The sequence below is a fragment of the Anastrepha obliqua genome, chromosome 3 (genome assembly GCF_027943255.1).
Source record: "Anastrepha obliqua isolate idAnaObli1 chromosome 3, idAnaObli1_1.0, whole genome shotgun sequence".
In the NCBI taxonomy this organism is placed as follows: Eukaryota; Metazoa; Arthropoda; class Insecta; order Diptera; family Tephritidae; genus Anastrepha; species Anastrepha obliqua.
Window position 1 is genome coordinate 101,327,341 of NC_072894.1, and position 22,262 is coordinate 101,349,602.

Genomic DNA, 22,262 nt, shown 5'->3' on the forward strand with positions numbered 1-22,262 from the left:
AAAATATAGTAGTTCTGCTTTTTTAATAAAATTCAGCAATCATTCACTTTCTTAGCCGTTTTTATCTGCTAAAGTACCACATCACGCTCACTGATGGTAGGCGTACCATAGTTTGAGAAACACAGGAATAATCAAGTATTTTTAGTTATATTTCGATTAATTCACTGATTATGCAATTAATATTTGCGAACGAAGAAAATTTTTTGAACAGTTACCGTTATAACTGCTAAATATCAACTTTCTACAATTTGATTTCAACGGATGAATTTCCGTTTCCGGTAAAAACGTCCAAATGAGCATTCATTCACAAAGATTACTGAAACTTGATAAAAATATTTGGTAGTCTGGCAGCGCTGATCTTTGTTTTGGTTTTTTCTCTCTCTTCACATTTTTTCGTATTGCTCTGTCTTTCGTAAAATTTTGCATTTGTTTGTTGAATATTCAGTGCTTAATTAAGTTAGAAATAATCCAGTGTAATAAAAAATAAATGTTTTAGTGTCACTTTTAAGCAAAAATGTTGAAAAGTAGCAATTTGGAAAGGTAAATGACACATTCACGCAATTCAACCGCAAGGAGTTTCACATTCATTGCGAGAAGGGTCGACAGCTACAAGTGGTACAATTCTAACGAACGATTGCAACAAGCGAAGGCATACAAATATGGGTCATAAACCAGTTTATGAACACCATGCGCCTCTTACTACCGATAACATTTCACCAGACATGTTGAAGCAGGTGATTGCAATAATAACAACTGTATTAATTTCAGTATTATTAATGATGTGGAAGTGGAAGGTCAGCAACCGAGGCCTGATGATTTGCCGCAACTTCCCTTGACGCTGGATAAAAATAGCTCAAATGGAAATGGGATGGCCGTAGCACAAGGGAACATAACCAACGCACCACCGTTAAATGATTTTGCCAAAAACAACAATACTGACGATTACAATGCTAATCGTATGCCAATAACAAAACAAACAACTGATTCATTGGTAACCAAACAGTTGACAGTAGGTTTATTACAAATTTTCGAGCCACCGCTAGCAAAAGCGCGAGGCCAGCTGAAAGAACTTATGTAAGTTGCATGAGATGTGAATTTTTGAAAGTTTACTCAGTTTTCCATTGTTTTCTTATAGTGGTAAACAGAACAAAATATACATTGATTTGTCGGCAGAGAAATTCAAATTAGATAATGCTGAAACGGCAAAGTTGCATGAAATGGTAAGTATTCGTAGAAGTCTAAATTGTACGGTTACAAGAAAACAAAAATGTTTCCGTTGTGATATTAGATGATATTAGAATTTCAATGAATGCTTCCCATGGAGTTTAACGACCGTTGCTGGTGTAGTTACAATTGTAGAACTTGAATGTGTCATCAAAAAACTACATTTTTTTTACGGAGTTAATGGCAAATCTGTTTTGTTGTTGTATAAACATACAACATTTCTTCAGAGGTTGGCAGTAGGTAATAATATTTACGGAACGTAGAGCAGCTTCACGAGCTCTAAAATCTGAGCTGAATGTCGTTGAGTCCTATCTCAAACCACAATCCATAGCACACAAGCAGGATTTTCAACTGTCTCGTGAAACCCACGTTACAGTGAAAAATTATGCCCCTTAGTCTCGAATCTCGGCGAAACACTAAAGTGAAGAAAAACGTTTTTTCTAATAGCGTTCCCCCCTCGACAGGCAATGGCAAGCCTCAGAGGGTATTTCTGCCATGAAAGAGCTCATTATAAAAAAAAAAATATCTGCCGTTCGGAGTCGATTTAAAACTGTGGGACACTCCATTTGTGAAACAACAAGATGCAACAATAAATATATATACTAGATAGTAGGTTCACCTCTTTATTATCCTGTCAAAATACGCATGTGCGAACTTAACCTGCATTCCTTTACCCATGTCTCCATATGCCCGCCTTATATATGTAAAAATTTTTTTGTTACTTAAGGTATCCTATAGAATCGTTTTTGTTGTTGTTATAGCATAAAACATTCTTACATGTTTTGGCATTGCTGGCCTTTTTATTTAGTAAAAAATGTATTCAAATACAAAATTGGATGATTACTTTTGTGCCACCTTGTATATCAATTTTTTCTTGGTTAACAATAGTTAAACCAGCCCTAAATTCAGTGGCAATGATAGTTTGTTTTGGTTACTACACTAAATTTAAAATTTTTCAAAAATACCAGCCGTTACATCAATCCATACATAATTGAATTTTACTTTTTCAATGTTTTTATAAAAAAACGGCAAGTTCTAATCAAGGCGAATCTCTTAAATACGGCATCGGTAAATCAGCTGATTTGTTTTTTCTTTTTTCTTTCGCGGTGTCCATGTTGCTCATTACATTTGTTTATTTTAAGGCAAAGAATTAAAACAATACCATAAACATTTGCATATCCAAATATGTACTTAGTACTGCCGTAACTTCTGTTACATGTTAAGTCCGTTATAGATATGAAATTATAATACTTTTTTTTAATGAAGTTAGTTGTTTTGATTCATGTAAATATTAAAAAACAAATTAATTTTAATTTTAATGGTCACCATTTGCATTTACACAAGCCTTCAGCCGAATGGGCTATTCAGTTATTGCAGCACGCATGATTTCCATGGATATCGACGTCGCTGCTCGAACCAAAGAATGTCCAAGACTCTCTGCATCTGAATATTTTCATGGCCGTTGATCACTACTTGCATCTTACGAGTCTAATTTTCTTGAAGCGGGTTGTCAAAAGATGACCAGTTGAGCGACGGAAGGCTTTCATGTGGAGATCATCTCTAATTAGTCTTGACTGGATATGGTCGATACATACATTTCCCTACACATGGGCATCTGCTTTCTAAGTGGATTTCAGGGAATTTTTTCTCGAGCGACTTTTATAGCTGCACTAGTTCGAACCACCTGAGGTCGACGACTTCTTTTTCTGTCTGTCACTGCAGACGTTTAGGAAAAGCGATTGATCGTGCGGTAAACAAACATTCGCGTAAGATCAAATATTTCAGCAATTCGCAAATTTCACTTGCACTTTTACAACACTTTTGTAATGCAGTTTGCACAGTTTTGTAAGTCAGTGCAATGCGATGTTCCTTAGCTCCCCACTCCAATGTTAACATGTGAAATTTGCCAAGAAATTGAGTATAATTTATGAGTAAACAATGCATACGAACAAAAGCATACGTTCCCACGACAGTCGGCTCTGCGTAACCGGAACGACCCGGATTTATACCCGGCCAAGGACTGTTACTTCAGTAGCGTTCCTCGTATATGCACGAGGAATGTTTATGCTGCTACAACAACAACAACGACAAAAGCAAAAATAACGGAAGTTTTTTCTGCGAATTTGTTCTCGCCGTATGCATTGTAAAATTTGTCACATTTAATTTTTTTAATTGACTTTTTATATTGGTGATACTTTAAAAACCCAAACGTTTTTTAAAGGGTTATATACAGTTAAGAGGACGAAAAAAGTGAATTTTCCAGAATTTTTTTTTTGAGAAAACGTTTAAATTTATTGATCTAAAAATTTGTACACATATTATGTTACCTTTTAACGGTATTTTAAGACTTAGTATTAGCAAAAATATTTATTTGGAAAGGAGCTACAGCTGATCTCCGGTAGCTCCTCACCGTTTTGCGGTGACCACTATATCTCTGAGCTGGATCCTCAGAAATTAAAAACCAAACAGATTTCGTTAAAGTAATGTTAAATCTAGTAATTAATCGAAGGAATAAGCAAAATAAATTTTTTTTGACAAAATGACGGTTTCTCAAAAACAAAAAAATCTATTTTCGACCAAAATTTCGGCCTTAAATTGTTTTAAAAAATATATATGTACATATATATTTATCGGTAAGAAAAAATCTTCGATCAATTACTAAAAAATATATTTTATTTATTTTAACAATTTTCGATTTTTGACCAATATTTCAGCCCTAAATTGTTAAAAAAAAATATTTATCGGTGAGAAAAAATCTTCGATTAATTACCAAAAAAATATATAATATTTAAGAAGCTCGTTTTAAAAATTAAGACTAATCGGTTTAGCCATTTTTGTTTGAAAAGCACTTTGCATAGGATAAAAATTCTCTGAAACGCCTTTTCAAATTTGCGTGTAACTGCGAAAATATTCACCGGAACGACATTAAATTTTTTGTGTGTACTCTTAAATATTTGTACATTAAGAAAAAAATATATATTTTTTGAAAATTCAACTGTATTAGTCCTTAATTCCAAATAAAATTTAAATTATTCTTTCTCTTTTTCCGCTTTGAAATTGTACCTACTCAGCTCTGCACAAAAAAACAAAAATACGCCACCCTGTTTTTTTTTATGCGATTTAGATTCTGATGTGCTCTGATTAGCAGAACCTGGACTGTGTAGTAAAAAGTTAAAAAACAAAAAGAACAGAAATGTTAGTATACAAAGTTTACATTCCCCCCTCCTGCCATGAGAATTATTTCTGTGTACTTGGTATTGCTGTAATACATAAAAAAGCTCGCATACTTTGTAGAACGACGATACTGGATTTAAGCTGAATTGTTGCGCTATCTAAATATCGCAGCAGTTATCGTATCACAAATTATTATATCTACAACAATGTAATGTAAGCAATTAACTTTTATTGCCCTCACACTTATCTTAATAAAATCGCTTTTAGTAGGCTATTCACTCTTTATTACTTTAGTGTTTTCACACTTTTGATTAATTTCAGATGAACAATGTGAAAATATATCGCGAGAAATTGGTGAAGATTAAAAAACAAATGCAGAGCATTTACCAGCGCACCAAAGTTTTGAAGGTAATTGAAATACGAATATGTATTTTATAACTTTGCGATAGCGGTAAGCAACGATAAGCAACATACTAATAATAATATGGGAGTTTCCTAAATAGTAATAAAAGAAATAAAAAAAAATCCTTTACTTAACTAGAAACGCGCACGCAACGTGCAGGCCTGCAAACAAAAAGAGCTGCAACGCAAATTACAAAAACAACAGCAAGAAGAAGCCCTAATAGGCAAGCAACAGCAGCAGCAGCAGCAACAGCTACAGACACAAACGTCACATCAAACGCAGTAGAACGAATCAAAAGTGTATTTGCTAGAATTTTCGGAATGCTGATATTGAATATTGAAAGACTTGCATATTGTTTTAGTCAATAAAAAGTAGATTTTTATATATTATATTTTATATATTAAATATACATAAATTCAAAAGAATTAAAAAAGAAGATGATGAATGCCCTTAAAGGTTAAAAATAAAATACGTACACAACTATGCGGATACAATTTGCTTAATTTGTAAATAATGCATGTGAACTATACATTTTATGTAATTATTAAAAAAACAAGAATACTTTTCTTTTTAAACGTTTTGTGATTAATGTTTGAGCACTATGCTTCCATGCTTTGGTTTTGAACAAATAAGAGGTATAAAGTACAAATATTTAAGCAACTACAAAAGAACACAGCGAAATAATTAACTGTACTACATATATTAAAAAAATGCATACACACACACACATAGAAAACTAATTAATAATTTTAAAACAAAGTTGACTTTATAAATATGTAATCGTATCAACCTGCATGACACCGTCACCCTTTATATGTAGAGTGAAATCTAGCTTAACTGATAATACACATAGAGTATTTCTAATATGGGACAAAATTCAACTAAATATGAGACACGAGACGCACAAACAGCGTTCAGGTTGCTTTTATATATTTTTTATAGTAATTGGAGTAAGCAAGCAATCGTTTCGATTGATAAACTGCATAAAATACAACTAATTAGTATACTAATTTGTGCATTTGTAGCTATTAAAAATAGTTTGACTAAAATCTGCTAGCAATTATTGTTTGTGTAAAATGAATGCCTCTGCAGCTCAACGCAACCAAAATACCACACACAAATTTACATATGTAGGTATGTATATCTCTATCGTATACATTTAAAACTATTCAATTAACATAAAAACTTTGTTTTTGTAATAACTACTTGTAAGTAACTCCACACTTCTATAGTTCTATGTGTGCGTAGTTATCTGTCTAGAATGTAATGTACGCAAAAAAGTTCACAGCTCATGGTAAGAATGGAACATCAAAGCAAGAGAGGGCTGGGCAGCTGTCGCACGCTTAAGCCGGAGTTATCGCAGCTACAGATCGGCTGCACGCACGTGTAAGATCAGCAGAGAACAGACGTGTGTTATAGTGCTGTTGGCCGGTGACAAGTTTTCTTTTATATATGTATGTCGAAATCATTCACTTATAGGACAACGTTGTATTCTTGCTCGTTCAGCATATACATCGCATCGTTGGGTGTCAAATATTTCACAGTGCCTGAAATGTGTCAATATCAGGTAGAAAAAATAAACAAAAATAAATAAATAAGAAATTAAGGTAAGTTCAAAATGCAAAGTTCAAATGCACAGACACACAAGGTGACTAAAATGAAATGAAATAAAAAAATATATACGTTGATAGAGTTTACAATATCCAAGGGTGGCAATATGCTTACATAGATCTGAGTAAATTAACGTATTGTAAGCGGTGAAGCCTCATTTGCATGCAATAAATTTGTAAAATTTACAAGTAGATAAAATTGAATGACACTGCCACTGCCTATTTGCCACAAAATAAAATGATAAGAATAGCAGTGTGGCACGAACAGCAAAGCGACTTGAATTCTTTATTTTCAACTACAATTGCTGAGAAGCTAAATTGTTATACGAAATTTGTAAGTGCATGCGCTACCTCAGTAATAGTAGATTGCTTATTTACGTATTATTATTTTGTTGTTATAATTTGTAGTCTAACAATTGCAATCCATAAGCAGTAATTTCAAAATTGGTAAATGACAACGGAAATCAGAAATTGAAAATTTGTAGAAGCAGTTTGTTGTTTTTACGAGGTTTGCTCACTTATGACATTAGAATTTTGACACTCCCTTATAAAGGTTGCATATAAGAAAAGTGAGAAAGGCGGGAAAAATTAAATCCGTTTTGATGATATTAACAGCAAAGAAGTACTTTTTTTTACTTTTTTATTATTATTTTTGAAAAGTCGCATTGACATGTTGAGCCTGTTGAAAATTTAGTTATAAGGCAAAATTTAATTATATGACAAATTTTGTCATAAGCAACTCGCCGCCAAACGTGTGATTATTTTTGTTACTGCATTTTTAATGCACAAATTTTTATTATGTGCATGATTACAAGGTGAAAGCAATTATTTAGTGCTGATAATGCTAATATTGTAGTGTTTTAACAGATTTCTTTCAAATTTGCGTTTCAAAATATTTATTTAAGGGGTTAGGGGTAGTCTGAATTAAAAAAAAAAAACAAAAAAATAGAATTTTCAAAAAAAAAAAATTGGATTTTTAAAGTATAGTATCTTAAAAATATTATGTGAAAATTTGAAGTGAATCCGGCAAATACTTTTCGAGTTATTGATGATCACTGTTACTTAAAAACAGCTTGGTAGATTTCAATAACATTTATACTGCGTTTGAAAAACATAAAAAACTATGGCCTGATCGAGGGATTTTTTTTTCAAAAATTTCGGATTTTTAAACAATTATTTTTCGGTTTTTTTTTCTCGAAAATCTGAAAAATATTTCTCGCGATACTGTTAATTTTGAAAAAAAAACTTCGATCAGACACAAGATTATCTATTAATAAAACTAATTTCTCTGATCCGATTGATATTAGATGAATCTCCAAGGGCTTGTGATGATCACCGCAAGGGACTTCTGCATAAACGGGCTCCACACAAACAGCGATAACTTTTGCAATTATTAGTATTTTTTTTAATTTTGCTAAAGTCAAGTCGAAACTTGATGTATTAATGCTATGTTTTATTTTTGTAAAATAAAGCAACTGACTAGCAAAAAACAAAAATTATTGAAAATCATCATTTTTTCGAGCCTCTGACTACCCGTAACCCGTTAAAAAATATGGTAGCATCGCAGCAAAATGCTTCGTTTATATATTTTAACATTTGTCAAAATGCAATAAAACAAATATAATCATTTTTGGGTGTTTCGCCGAGGTCCACCTCATATTTGTGGCTTACATTGTGATGCTGTTCCACAAATGGAGGGGCCTAAAGTTTTAAGCCGACTCCGCACGGCAGATGGTTTGTTATAAAGAGCTTTTTCATGCCAAAAATAAGACCGGAGGTTTGCCGCGGCAAATATCAATAATTTTCTAAAAAGCAAGAGTAGAGTAAATTGCGCTCCGCGAGAAATTATGTTATGTTGTTAAAAAAATTTATGAAACCAAGGCGAATCTATTAAAGGTGATGTTGGTAAATCGGCTGATTTGTTTTTTGTTTTTCTTTCGCTGTGTCATGTAGCTGTCAGTGCAGAATAAAACAAGGCGAATTAGTTTTTTTTTCTACTTCGCCAATACCCTGCCGTGACAATCAAACGTACTAAATATTGTTATTGGTCTAGAGCCACCCCCTTTAATAAATGCGCCTTGAATGAAACTAATAATATTCGACTTAATTTGCTTATTAAATCTTCGAAATCTGTCAAGAAAATCTTTTTGGTCATATAGTTGAAAAAATCGTGGACGTTCGCATATCACCTTGATTTTTCGCAATAGAATTTTATATATATTATTTTGTCATCGCTTTGAGCTTGTTGTAACGAGTTCTATTCCTACAAATGAAGAGGCTTGCAGTAAAAGTTTCAGTTGTGCATTAGCATTTTTTTGTCTGCACCTTTGAAAGACTTATTTTTTTAATTTAATTTTTTTTTTTTAATTAATTTTTTTTTTTAATTTAATTTTTTTTTTAATTTATTCATCGAGTTTTTTATTTTATTTTTTTATTTATTTATTTATTTTTTTTATTTTATTTTTATTTTTTTTTTTTGTTTATTTTAATTTTTTTTTTTATTTTAGTTTTTTTGATGTTTTCAAGACTGAAGTTGAAACCGTGTCTAGGATCAAATGATCACTAGTTGCAGTCTAGTATACCATTCAGGAAGTGTGGCTTACAAATGTTAAATAAGTCCTCATTCAATTTATATTCTGAACTTGCGTATTTTAAATAGACAACTACTTAGAACTCAATCTAGACTTAAGTTTTTAGTTGGTACAAAATTACTTCTATTTTTAAAATAAAATCCTAGGTTATACAAAACTTAAAAATGCAGCTATTTTACTTATACACAACTTTGCAAATAGCATTTCAATAACGAAGAAAGTGAAATGTTCTAATAAACTAATAATCTAATAGTCTGAAGAATTTAGCACAAATTTTGCATGCAAATACTGAATAATAGAAAAAAAATTGAAATTACCTGCAAGGAGCTTCGGTAGAATATCAAATTTGGTCGCTAAGATGGCCAAACGTTAAATTTCTCACATTTTTTCATGACAGTGGAATTAATTTTTTTAATTTTAGTTATTTAGGTATGCAATTAAATGTATAATGCAATTAACTTATGCTGTATGCACTTGAATTTTATTTATAAAAATAACAAACGCTTTGAATATAAACTGGCCATTCAAATTTTTTACTATTTTAGAAATAGCTGTTTTTTTAGAAAAAAACTATCACTGAGTTCTAATAGTAAATAGCGGCGAACTTAAATTGATATGCTTGGCATATGATATAAAATAGGATAAAAACAAAATATTTGCAAAAATACAACCCATTTTTTAAATATATATGAAAAAATATACATCGCTAATAGAAGTAATGGCTGCGCCTACAAACAAACGTATGCTAAAATACCGATTTCAGTTGCCTCTTTTAAGTAACCATTTTTTTCGAACCTCTTTAAATAGCCCTCCCCTCAAATGAGCTCAAATCGACATCTGAAAACTCAGTATTTGCGCCATTAGGCGTTATTGCAGACACAGTCCATAATTTATAATTTTCTGGCGATAAATCTTTCACTTCCTGCGCAACACTATTAGTATCCTTTTGCTTACCATTTGCACCAGTACCACCTCGCCCACTGTACTGCAAATACCATTGCACACATAAATGTACGACGAATACTGTAAAGGAGAAAATTCCGAAAATTAAGAATGTTTCGCTACCGCCCAAATCGGCGAAGAGATTGCCCGCGATAAGGCTGCCCAAAGAGACGCCTAAACCTTCAAAGATAGCACCGACTAGGCCCTGTAAGTTCAATTTAAGTTGAAAATGTAAACAATTGGAAATTGTAATGTGCAGCCAATGTGCACAATCACTTACCTGCATAGTCGCCTCTGTGCCCGGTGGCGCTACAATACTTGTATAAGACGCCATTGTCGAGTAGAAAATACCGAATGTGACGCCATTTAAAAGTTCAATGGGTAGAACATACCATGGATTCACCAGCAAATAGTAGAGTGTGAAACGTACACCGAAGGCGAATAGCACCAAACTCATGGCATTTATATGACCGATCTTTCTCAAAATCCAACCGGAGAGGAAAAAGAAGGGTAATTCGCCACCAAAGCATTGTATGCCCATGGCAATGCCTTCAAGTGTTTTTATGGAGTTTTGGCAGCCTTCTAGTTTTTCGCCTAATTCATCCAAATGCATTAAGAGGAAGTTCCAAACGAGCGCCGTACAAAGACCAATTGAAACGCACCAAATGAAAAATATGACACAACGAACGGAAAGGAAAATTTGACCGACATCTTTGGCAATATTTTGTGAGAGATGAGTTTGGGTGTTCTAGAAATGTAGGCAAAGAAATGCAAAACTAAGATTATGAAACTGAAAATTATGTGTACACGCATATGTGTATACGAAGACGTTGAGGTGTGTTATTCTGTGCAGTAGAGATTATTTTCAAATTTTACAGATTATCAGTACATAACCTCAACTTACATAACACAACTTATTTGCTTCTTGCTTACCTTTAATTTTGTGGAGGCGAATAAATCGAAACCCATTATCACCAAAGTCATCCAAAACACGATTGTGTAGTCTTTAGTGGCACTACCACCTGACATTTTATCTACCAGCACACCAGCAATTATGGAAAATACACCAAAGCCAATAGAGCCGCACAAACGTTGATTTCCATATAAGTGATGGCGTTCGCCTAATATCGAAAAGCATATGGCATCACCAATGCTTACCACCACTGCCATTCCAACCCAGCTCAAAATAAGTAAGATGAAAAAATACCAAAATTGATACATGCCCGTCACTTCACTATTCTTAATCGCCGTACTTGATGTCAATTGGCTTTGGAAATATTCATCATTGCATTCTATAAGGCAACTTGTATTGAATTGTGGGTCAGCACGCGGACAATTGAGCGTAATATTTTCTCCATTCAATTGGCCACGATCGTGTGGTATGATGAAGAAGAGTTGGTCATTCTCAATCAAAATTTCGCTCATATTGACAAATGTGGTAAAATTTAATTGCGGATTATTGCGTTCTGGACATGTTATATTACTGATGTTGCTGCCGTTGATGTTGTTATGTAGCCAGTTTTCGCATACATAGTCCCATTGCGCTGGATCTGCTTGGCAATACAAATCGCAGCTTAGAACGCGCGTGCCATAGTAACTTTCAAGATTATGTTGTATGCACTTATCAAATTCGGAAGAGTATTTCAGATCGGATACACCACCGTGACAATGAAACTCTACAGTGGGCAGAGCTTGTGGAATGGTCGGAGTGAATTGTATGAAGAAGAAGGCCAATGCGGTGAGTACTTCGCCGATGAGGAAAAGTGTGCGATGACGTTGATAACTGAAAGAAAGTTGAAAGTTTTTATGCTAAGTGTAGGTATAATAAATAAAAGTAAGGAAGGTCAAAGCATCTCGATTATTCGATTGCAAAATCTAAGTAAATCGGTTTTATTTTGCTGAGGTTCAGCGTACTACTGGAGCGGCAGTCCTTGGTCAGGTAAAACCAAAATCATTCCAGTACGTAAAATCAGCTGTCGCGGCAGCTATGTAGAACCGCGTATTTATATCCGGTCAATGACGTTCCCACGACAGTCGGTTCTACCTAATCGGAACGACCCATATTTATATTCGGCTAAGGACTGTCACTTCAGCAGCATTCCCGTATATGTATGGGGAATGCTTATGCTGCTACAACAACAACAAACACATCTAGTCAAAGACTCTCGTTTCCAGTATTCCTCAAACATTTTTAGTAAATTTTTATGATGTTGCAAACACAACAACAAAAATATATTGCAGACGGTGTTTTTTCCGACCGAGGCCATTGCCAGGTATCCATTAAAATATAATGAATAACTTTCGAATGACTTAACAATAAGAATTCAGTGCCAATTTTTCGGACTGGACTGTAGTGAGAGCATCCTAATTCAAGCTAATTTGAAACAGATACAGTGTAATTTGTCCTGGTGCTTCTTCTACAGTAAATATATGAATAACTAGTTCTCAAAAAAACTTTACTCGTTTTTCTACCAATATACCCAACATAACAGCACTATTCGTCGACATTTATATAGAGGGCTGGAAGACCTAATGCTCCTACTGTTGAGCTTCGAAGTGAAGTCCCCTCCGGTTTGACAGACTCAGTTTGACTCAAACTCGGCACCTTTTTTTCTTCGACATTCGCAGTGGCCAAATCAAGGTAAATCAAAGATGTATTAGTGCCAATACCTGGGAAATTGCTAAGCAAATAATGCCTAGGCTAAATCTACGTCTGTCCAATAATATTATAAAATTGAATAGACTTCAAATTAAGACCATAGTAGGGGACCTAAAAGGACATTTTCTCATAGGAAATCATGCAAGCAGATTAGGCGTTTACATGCATGATTTCTGTCGTAGCTGCAGAAATGCAGAGGTGTTGGAAACAATTCAACACCTTTTTTGCACATACCCGGCTCTAACCAGAAGCAGGAACCGATATTTAAGATACTACTATGAATATAGATAATCTATACACTTTAGATGTCAACAACCGTTTATACCTTGTCAAAAGCTCAGGATAGTTCACTATGGAAAGGGAAATGTAGCCCAGTCCCTTCGGCTCACAACGGACCCATTTCGTGTTCCAAGTGCCATCGCTGTCTCTGTGTGCGATGCGGCTGTCAAACCTACCCTAACCCTCGCAGTAGCCAAACAACATTTTCTAAATGTTTGGGAAAAATTTTATGTTATTGCAATAAAAGCTGATTGTATTGCATAGATGTCGTTCCTCCGACAGTCGGTTCAACGTTACCGGGACGACCGGAACTTGCTATATATCCCGCCAAGAACCGTCACTTCAGCTACAACAACAACAATTACATGGATATTCGTAGTAGCAATATAAGCACAATATTGTTGTTGTGACAGCATAAAGCAATACCCATAAAAACATTGACAACCAATTGTTATTGATAATATAATATGTACATAACTGTTCTTTACATACCGATCAGCAACAAATCCAAATATCGGCTTCGCCAGCATGCCAACAATCGGCAAAATTGTATACATAATACCTATCACCACTGTGGAGAAGCCCAATTGACGTGCCAATGTGGGCATGAAAGGCATTACCGGCGATGTTCCTGAAAGAAACCAACAATTGGAAATTATAAAAAGGAAAGAAGTGCGTCGTATTGATGACAAGTTCAAAACGCCAATTAATTTTTAATAGAACCCGCAGACAAATGAAGAAATAAAATAAATGGGAATTTAACGTATGAAATAAAAAAAATGTTTGAGGTTTTTGTTTTGTTTTTAAGTGTTTAAAGCTGCAACTAGTGGTGCCATAGCCATAATACCATAGCCATTTTGGCATAAACCATTTTGACATAAAAACACGGATAATTTTCCAGTAGATCAATTAATTTTTCCGTTGATTATTTTTAATATATTATTAAAATTTTTATCGCAAATATCAAGACAAACGTGAAGTATTTCACAGCTGCTTACGGTTACGGCGGAAACCAAAATTCAATAGATTATGATTACAGCGGATTGGTATGGCTACGGTTATGTCTTCGGTACGATACCACTAATTGCAGCTTCAGTGTGCGAAAGATAACGCATAGTTCATAAATTGAATGATGGCCAAGCGCACCAATTAATTAAATTAAAGTAGTTATCGTTATATTGTAACGCATCTCCATTTCAGCGATAAAAAATAGTTGATTATTCAATATTAAACTAATAGGTATGTTTGAATGTTTTACAATGTGCATTTTAGTACCAGTTTGTACTAGTCTCAAAACTTCGAATATGCTTTTATCACTTGCAAACAGATAGACCCCTATAGCTAGCAACAAACAGGGTACAACTCGCAGCGATTTGTTGCAGTTTGAAGCAAATCCATTGTGTATGGCAAAAAGCGGGCACAAATCCAAAGTAATTAAGAATTTTCATTTATCTTGTTGCTAGTTTTTTTTCTAAATTTTTTACTGACCGTCGTCGAGATAAGAGTAAGCGGAAAAATTACAAGTTTAATAAAAAAATGTTAGAAGAATTTATAATGTTTCTAAAATGAGCCATCATTATGGCAAATAAAAAGTGAATTATACAAAACACGTTTTTTTCTTAATACAAATGTGAATAACTGCAAGAGCAATCGCGTCATCCGCTTTTTTGTTTCGCATGTCAACAGTACGACGATCGCAACGAAATGATGGTTTATGGCTTTGTGTACAATGTGTGTGCTATGGGCTAGGCAAAAATTCCTGGGAATTGTGTCCTGTTTGTGACCAGCTTATGACGGATACGTTTATATAGATGTATGATTAACTTTGAAGAAAATTCGTGTCAAATTTCATACCTGCATTAAAGAAGAAATAATGCGCCTTCATCGGCAGTAGCTCCTTGTCAATTTTCAGCCCCATTGTCACTCTACTTTATCGCCTTCCACACGGTAATTGTTACTGACGTACAGCTCTTCAATGCCTTTCAAGCAATCGCGCACGTAAATCTTAGCCGCGGAAGTGATTTCTATTTTTCAAAACATAATCTATTTAAGTGGTGCATACAACAATAAATTAAAGTATCACTTTAGTCTAAGACTTACTGCTGATAACACAATTTCTTCAATGTATGTTTATGGAAGCAAAAGTGATTAGCGCGTATATATTAATATATACTCCACTCTCGACCTCTAATCATCACTATATTAAATACTTGTTAATATCAATGCGCTGTCGTGTTGGGCCATAAGACAGCGAAACAAATCCTGTAAGCAAATTTCAGAATTTTATTGCTGAGTACACTATTTTTAATTTATTTACCCAACAGCGAACGATAGTCGTGTGTTTACTGTTCCAAATCTGTATTTGCTGACGGGCGCACTTTCCGCGCCGTTTAGATTCTTTTCTTGTTTTTATGGTAGGCCTTATGTCGTTGTGCTATCTCTGCGCCGTGTCAAATTGATTGATATTGCGTTGAAATGCTAAACATGTGGCGCAACAGAATGCACTTTGCACTTGTTACTACAGTTGCTGTAATTTGAATATCAATCGTTAACAGCTGATCAGCTGCAATAAAATAAATGCAATAAAATGTTAAGATGATTGCATAGCGCCATTTATTGAAGTTTCCCATTACTTGATAAGTTTTATGTCTCTGAATTGTTACACAAAATTACTCTTATAATCATCGTTCCATCGACATTCGTGGCTACATTACAAAACGACCCAAACTTATGCCCGGCTAAAGTCTATCACTCGAACAATATTAGCCAACAGTTACTAGGTCATATTTTATTGCATCACAACAACTATAATAATTACGTAGGAAAACAAAGCATTTTTAATTACATCCGAGTCACTTTTCATTGCTGATTCGTTGTAACTTTAAATTACCGAATTTTTCATTTAAACTTACATACATAACTCATCCCATGCTTTGAATTGCACATTTTTCACACGACGATCTCCGCACTTCCTTCCCTCTTTCTTTATATAAATTATACTTCTATACTCACATCTACTTCTCGCTTCATACTTCAGATTACTTGCAAAGCTCGAATTTATTTTCTTTTTGCAGTTTATGCCGTGCCTTTCACCATTTCAATATAACTATTAAAAATATTAATCAAATTTAAAACTAACAGCGTTTCACTCCGATACTAATACAATGCCTTTTGATTCCACGAAATGCAATAACGATCGTGGGCAATTAAAAATGCTGAAATGTCAAAAATGATTGAAATGTCATTGAATCAGATGCTATGTTGCTAGAATGCGTGTTGGGCACAAATGTTACAGCGCAGCACAAAACATGTTGCTGTTGTCAATATCCAACACGAAAAATCAGAGCCGTTGCTGAAAGGTTCACTTCCATAAAACTTTGAAATTGACAACAAAAAATATTTTTTCGACTTTATAAGTTTTGTAATTTTATTAAATCTAATATATTACAACTCATGCAAAAAGGTTTCAGTGCATATTCACACGTCTATAATGTTTAAGTTTGTATATAATTTTCAACTTATTATAAGATTCATTTTTCAGTAACTTAATATTGTCTGCATATAATTAAACCGGCGTGGCTTTAAATAAAATCGCTCATATCAATTTTTATATGCAGAAAGTGTATTATTTTACTTCTGATATCATGAAGCCAAATATTATGAACTTCAACAGCACATAAAAAAAAAAACCAAATAAGTTGCAATATAATTGAAATTGAAATAAGATTGAACTAGTAAAATATACAATCCAAAACTTAGCAGCCCAACTACATGCCAGTTCATACAATTTGCATTTCAATCGTAAATATGACTGTAGTGCTGCTGATAAACATGTATATAGTTTTCTTTTTCTTGTTGTGTCATTTGGGCTATAAGTTCATCATTTATTTGATCAATTGGATGTGGCCGTCCGGCAACATGCACCGTAGGAACATCATCATCATCTTCTTCCGATTCGGAATTGATAAAATTGTTGTAATCAACTTTGGCTGCAAGTATACGAGAAAATTATTATTCCAATAGTTCTTTTTGCATATAAATTGCTTATTTTGTTCCACTCACGTATTTTCGTATTATCTATATCATTGTCATCATCACTAGAATCACTAGAGTCCGCATTCGGCGATCCATATTTAAGACCTTTCGTTTGCGCATCTTTTTGATTTGTTTGCTTTTCGTGCTGAAGCAACACTGACATGATATCTTCATTCTCCTTTTTACTACGGTTATTTGTTGAGCCGCCAACACTTATCGTATGCTGCGTGGATGATTGTGCAGCTTCGTTGAGAATGGCATCCGTGGCATCATGATTGTCCTCCGTTATGACCGTACTTTCCGTCATCCAAACAGGACGAGCTTTACGTTCTGTAACAGCTTCCTGTATTTCGCCACCAATACTAATATCAACGCGTGTTTCCTCGACAGCAAATCCTTGATTACGTGTTGCCTCGCCAGACCATTGCTGCCCATCGGTACGCTGGGATAGTGGTTTTGCGATGCTAAAGAGACAAGAATTTAAAATTATATAAGAGGCAATACTTTATATTCTTTCCTTTTACAGAGTTCATACATACCCTCGTATCGTGTCTATATCCACTGGCTCGGGTTCAAGTATTTCTGGTGCAAGCTTAATGCCTTCTACTTCTCGTAGGAGATCATATAGCGGTTGCAATTGTTCATTAAATCGCGCTAGCATTAAGCGTGAGTCTTTCTTTGGCATCGCAGAACTATCCTCCTCCACAGGGCTGCCACAGTACGTACAACGAAATTCGCCTGTAGTAAAATCAAACAATTGATCGGCTTCGAGATCAGTGAACGTTTTATCGCAGTTTGTACATTTGAAGCTGGCACGACTGGTAGCATCACGTTCTTCTGTTTCCATACGCTTACGCATAAGATCCAATTTATATTTGACAACATTCACAAATGTCTTATAATTAATGAAATAGTAGTTGACCTTTTGTGCTTTGCCATCAGGTCCAGTCTCCATTTTTAAACGAATCTGTATGAATTTGTCATTGCGCAATGTTGAGATGCGTGCGCGCATTTGTTTTTTTTCGAATCGCAACAACTCTGCAATGTCATCTTCTTTCATGCAAGGATTGCGCACCAACATGTCAATGATTAGCGCATCTTCGATGGAGTAGAAGCCGCGTACAACAAGACGCGCCAATTGTTTAAGACTGCTTGGTACTTCGGTGACATACTTAGTTTCGGTGGCATTGGCCATTATTCAGGGAGAGTGAAATTTGACAGCTTTAAATTTTGACTGAAAGAACAAAAACGGGAAAATACTTCAGAATTATTTTAAATATTATTAACCTCCTAAAACCCACAATCAATGTTTTTGTTTTTTACTATTTCACAATAAATAACAACACATTTTCCATTATTTTAACAAATTCCCATAATTCTCAGGAGGTCGAGCACCTCTTTGACCTTACACATCCCCGACACTGTTATTTGAAACATGTGTTCCGCGTCTGCGCATCCAAATTCACCATCGATTCACCAACATGTTGCTACACAACCACTAGCAATATATTTCACACCGCTTAGCAACACGCAAGGGAGGTGGAATCCGAACAAAATTTTAGTTCTGTGACGCGCGCATTCGGGTGAAAACAAAGAAAATTTGTGAAACTTACCTCGCTCGTCGATGTTCCCAAATGGTGCCGTGAATTTTTCGTCCTCAAAATTGCACGTTTACGATATGTTTCCAGATCGAATTTCATAAGATCGTAGTGAAGCAATACATTGTGCTTCTGGTGATGGTAAATTTGCTTGGATTGGTAGATTAAAAGTAGGAAAAATTTAATTAAATGCACAACACGAAACGCGAATATGCCGTTGCCGTAGACAGGGTGTTGCAAAGGCATGGTGCTGTCACGGAAAGTGCGTTTGCTATTAAAATTGCTACATGTGAGTTTGACACTTGGCAGTGTTCACGGCAACTCACAGTTCCAGCACAGGGTTACATTAAGGAAGAAATGAAAAACTAAATTATTCAGCAATATGAGTAATTTTGATGAGAAATGGAATGATGTGGTACGTTGTCATGATTTTCTGCATGATACAGCCAAGAAGCGCCTATGCTGCCTTGATTGCCGGGAAATAACCAACGAAGTTAGGGCTATTGGTAAGTTATCTGCGTAGAAAGATATAAATAAAATATTTGCATACTATTTCAGAACAGGAAGACATGTATCGTTGGGCAATCCCTATGTAATTGGTTAGAATTTGCGGCGTTCAGAAGCAACGACAGGCAACGAGGCTACCCGAATGAAACATCGAGCGCACCAACGTCGTTCACGCGTATGCGTTATTTGTATCATTTAGAAATATAAAGATTAGATTAAAACATAAAATACAAACAAAAAATCTTCTTCAGTAGACATTTCATTTACACAAATAAATACATATGTATATCCCGTGAACAGTTCCTTTTACTTCAGCTCTGTACGCATTTGTTCGCTGTAATAGTAAATTAAGTACACACAAATTTTGACAACTATTGCAAATGTTACGGAATGAAACGTACCATTGTAACTGGCTTAATTTCGTTTCCATTTTGGTCCGTTGTGCCTCGCCCCGTTCCTTGCATTATAATCAGCGCTTATGCTGGCTTATGCCTGGATGTAAGAAGGTATGCAAAAAGTTTCCATTCAGTAGACAATTGAGTGACAGTTAACTCTGTTGCCTTCCGTTCTGTTCCTTCCATTATAACCAGTGACTAAGCTATGGAAAATTACAATCCCCTGACTAACAGAACCAAAATTTCTTGTGAGTTAACGAAGACAAATATTAATACATACAATAACAAATAGGAATATACAATAACAATACATATATGAAGTAAACATCAGAAATTTGGTTGAAAAGAAACACAGTAAGTCTAAAAAATAAAAAAAAACACACGCCGAAATATGTGACCTGGTCTACGAAAAGGTACCTTACGTGCGAAAACAAGTTTTCGAGAAAACAGCAGTTAAAGTTTAAACTTTTCAGTCTTTTTGGTATTTGTACTTTTCTTTTTTTTTAATTTTAACAAACTTTTAAACAAATTATGACTTTCTGGTTTTCACCATTTTAAAGAGTCTTTCACACACTATTCGAATCAACAAAAAAGTGAAAAATGATTTTTTGACACGTAAGGTACCTTTTCATAGACCAGGTCACATATATGAAAAAGAGGTTAGCTCGCCACGCTGCTAAAGTTCAGTTTAGCAATGGAATTTCACAAATTCAAGAAATAAAAAAAAAAAATAAAAATGGTTAAAAAACCTTTAATAGAACTGATCTCGGAAAAATGCCATTACAAAGGCACAACATGGACTGATTCCCTTTGTAGAAATCGTGTCTTTGCATTGCATACTTAAAGGCGCATATACAACAATTACTTTCAAGCAATTCCAGCAAACTGCAAAATTGCATTGAACATACACTACATACGCACATTCTTATGCACTTAGTATAAACACATCGGCATTGGTGTATGAAACTTCGAAGCAACGCCTAAATACATCTGCATATATTATTTGTATACTTGCATGTGTGAGCACAACTTGTATTGGTGAACAATTGTCTGTTTTTCTGTCCACTCATACTCGCTTGAGTAAATATTAAATGGGCTAGACGTAGGCGTCATTGAGTCTGGGGTGCATTATTCATGCAAGTTGAAGTCATACTCATGCAGTTGTATGTATGTGTGCGTGTATGTCTCTGAGCAAGGCGAACGGAAACAAAAGTTCCCTTAGGAAATAGGTGAGTAAATAATTCCATTGCGGTGAGTATTGTAATATACAGAGAATTGACTTTCTCCTTGAATAGGTGGGTGAGAGTTGCTTTTGACTCCGAATACCTGTGTGTATTTGTACACACATATTTGTAGGTATATTGGTATGAGCGCTCTGCAAGTTGAATGTAAACAAATTCCAGACGGTAGCTACTCCAATTCGAGTTGTGTGGTTAACTATGGCGGTAGTTGACTTTACGAAACTTTTACAAGACTTCAAAAAATTACTTTTAAATAAATTTTTTTGTTTTTTTCCTTATCATAATCAGTAGTAGTAGTTTTGTTTTTTTAACTAAAGGGTTTTTCAATAAGGGCGGGTAGATGTTGAAATGGAATAAAATGGCTTTAATGAACACTCAGTTTGATAATAAAGTTTTATCATTTGAACGTACTGTTCAATCGTGTAACTTGCCATGATGATTTGGCAGAAAATCGGCCTCAATCAGCAGTTCCAAATCAAAATCATTGGTCAAAACGTTTGAAAAAGTAATTTTGCATGGATATGAAATATGGATACGGTGGATATGGTGGACTCCATATTTGTGTATCAGTACACGTTAATACACCCCGCTAGCCCGATATGAAACTGAGTTAAATGGCATCCGCCAAATGAATAGTCTTTAAGGGGGGAAGCTGATCTAGAATTTTGAAAAAATCGAAAAATTTTTTTTTGTCTTAAAAGGTGCTTTAGGGTCTTAGAAATAATATACCAAATGAGGGATGCCAGCAAAAATGTCTAAATGCTCAAATTTTTCATTCGACGGCAGTGCCTCGCAGGTATGCCCCGAACGCTACTTACAACTTTAAACGCGTTTTTCTCGAAATCACTTTTTTTAAACTGGCCGAAGACATAACTCGAACAAATCTTTACCGATTCTTACGAAATTTTGACAATACATTCGAAATACCTTTCTCCGGAGACGTACGTAGGATTTTTTATTTATATTACATAGTTTTTTTTTAATCAACAATTTTATGTCGTTCTTTATAGTGAAAATTGTAACTTTTTGTTCAAACGTGCACCATTTCGCGAAAAAACAAAATATCGAAAAAATCCTACGTACGTCTCTTTCTGTTGTTATATAGAAACTAAAAAAATTTTATTTTTTGATCCAGGACAATGGACCCACTAGAAAAAAAGGCGCCTTAGGAGAACTGCTGGACAGCGGCCATTTTGAAATTAATTCAGACGAAAAATTTTGTATTTGTACCATGAAAGCTATATTATTAAACCTATTTCACAGATTTTCGATTGATTCCTTTGTTGAGTCAAAATAAATTCATAAAATATGCCCATTTTTTGCGCTCTAGACCAGCTTCCCCCCTTAAGTTCACATGCCACATCAGGATTAGTTGTAACAATTTTGGTGAATTTCATATTAAGATTGAAGATTTACATTTTTAAAGTTCAAATTAAATTTATTTTCCAAAGCAAGAAGAAGTTAGATTGAGGCTAATAAAAAAACGAAAAACTGCTATTCTCTTCTTGGTTGGCGCGATAACCGCATAAGCGACTTTAATAAAATAACCGAGTTTAATAAGTTATTTCTTTCTCGTGCTAACCGGGGTCAGTTAGACCACCAAG

At 34.5% G+C, this 22,262-nt stretch overlaps 3 protein-coding genes across 6 annotated transcripts; 1 reads left to right on the forward strand and 2 right to left on the reverse strand.

Annotated features, from left to right (window-relative positions):
• The first annotated feature begins 386 nt into the window (after nt 1-386).
• Nucleotides 387-5,295, forward strand: LOC129242526 (biogenesis of lysosome-related organelles complex 1 subunit 6). The gene is made up of 5 exons (XM_054879213.1): nt 387-540; nt 769-1,074; nt 1,136-1,220; nt 4,720-4,806; nt 4,940-5,295. Exons 1-5 carry the CDS (start codon nt 515-517, stop codon nt 5,084-5,086), a joined length of 651 nt encoding a protein of 216 aa, XP_054735188.1. The 5' UTR covers nt 387-514; the 3' UTR covers nt 5,087-5,295.
• A 184-nt stretch (nt 5,296-5,479) lies between these two features.
• On the reverse strand, nt 5,480-16,101 carry LOC129242525 (major facilitator superfamily domain-containing protein 6). Of its 4 annotated transcripts, XM_054879212.1 has the most exons (9): nt 15,895-16,101; nt 15,200-15,445; nt 14,983-15,144; nt 14,737-14,906; nt 13,375-13,513; nt 10,878-11,727; nt 10,225-10,692; nt 9,957-10,149; nt 5,480-6,348 (listed from the first exon to the last, which is right to left on the reverse strand). In XM_054879212.1, the coding sequence occupies exons 4-9, from the start codon at nt 14,798-14,800 to the stop codon at nt 6,275-6,277; spliced, it is 1,788 nt and encodes a 595-aa protein (XP_054735187.1). In that variant the 5' UTR covers nt 14,801-14,906; nt 14,983-15,144; nt 15,200-15,445; nt 15,895-16,101; the 3' UTR covers nt 5,480-6,274. The 4 variants fall into 4 exon arrangements, with proteins under 4 accessions (XP_054735187.1, XP_054735186.1, XP_054735184.1 ...); XM_054879211.1 differs by lacking the exon at nt 5,480-6,348 and having other exon boundaries at nt 8,929-10,149; nt 15,200-15,409; XM_054879209.1 differs by lacking the exon at nt 5,480-6,348 and having other exon boundaries at nt 8,929-10,149.
• Nucleotides 16,102-16,580: 479 nt separating this feature from the next.
• Nucleotides 16,581-18,642, reverse strand: LOC129242527 (general transcription factor IIE subunit 1). Its single transcript, XM_054879214.1, has 4 exons — nt 18,531-18,642; nt 17,457-18,151; nt 16,945-17,381; nt 16,581-16,871 (listed from the first exon to the last, which is right to left on the reverse strand). The coding sequence occupies exons 2-4, from the start codon at nt 18,110-18,112 to the stop codon at nt 16,678-16,680; spliced, it is 1,287 nt and encodes a 428-aa protein (XP_054735189.1). The 5' UTR covers nt 18,113-18,151; nt 18,531-18,642; the 3' UTR covers nt 16,581-16,677.
• Nucleotides 18,643-22,262: the final 3,620 nt, after the last annotated feature.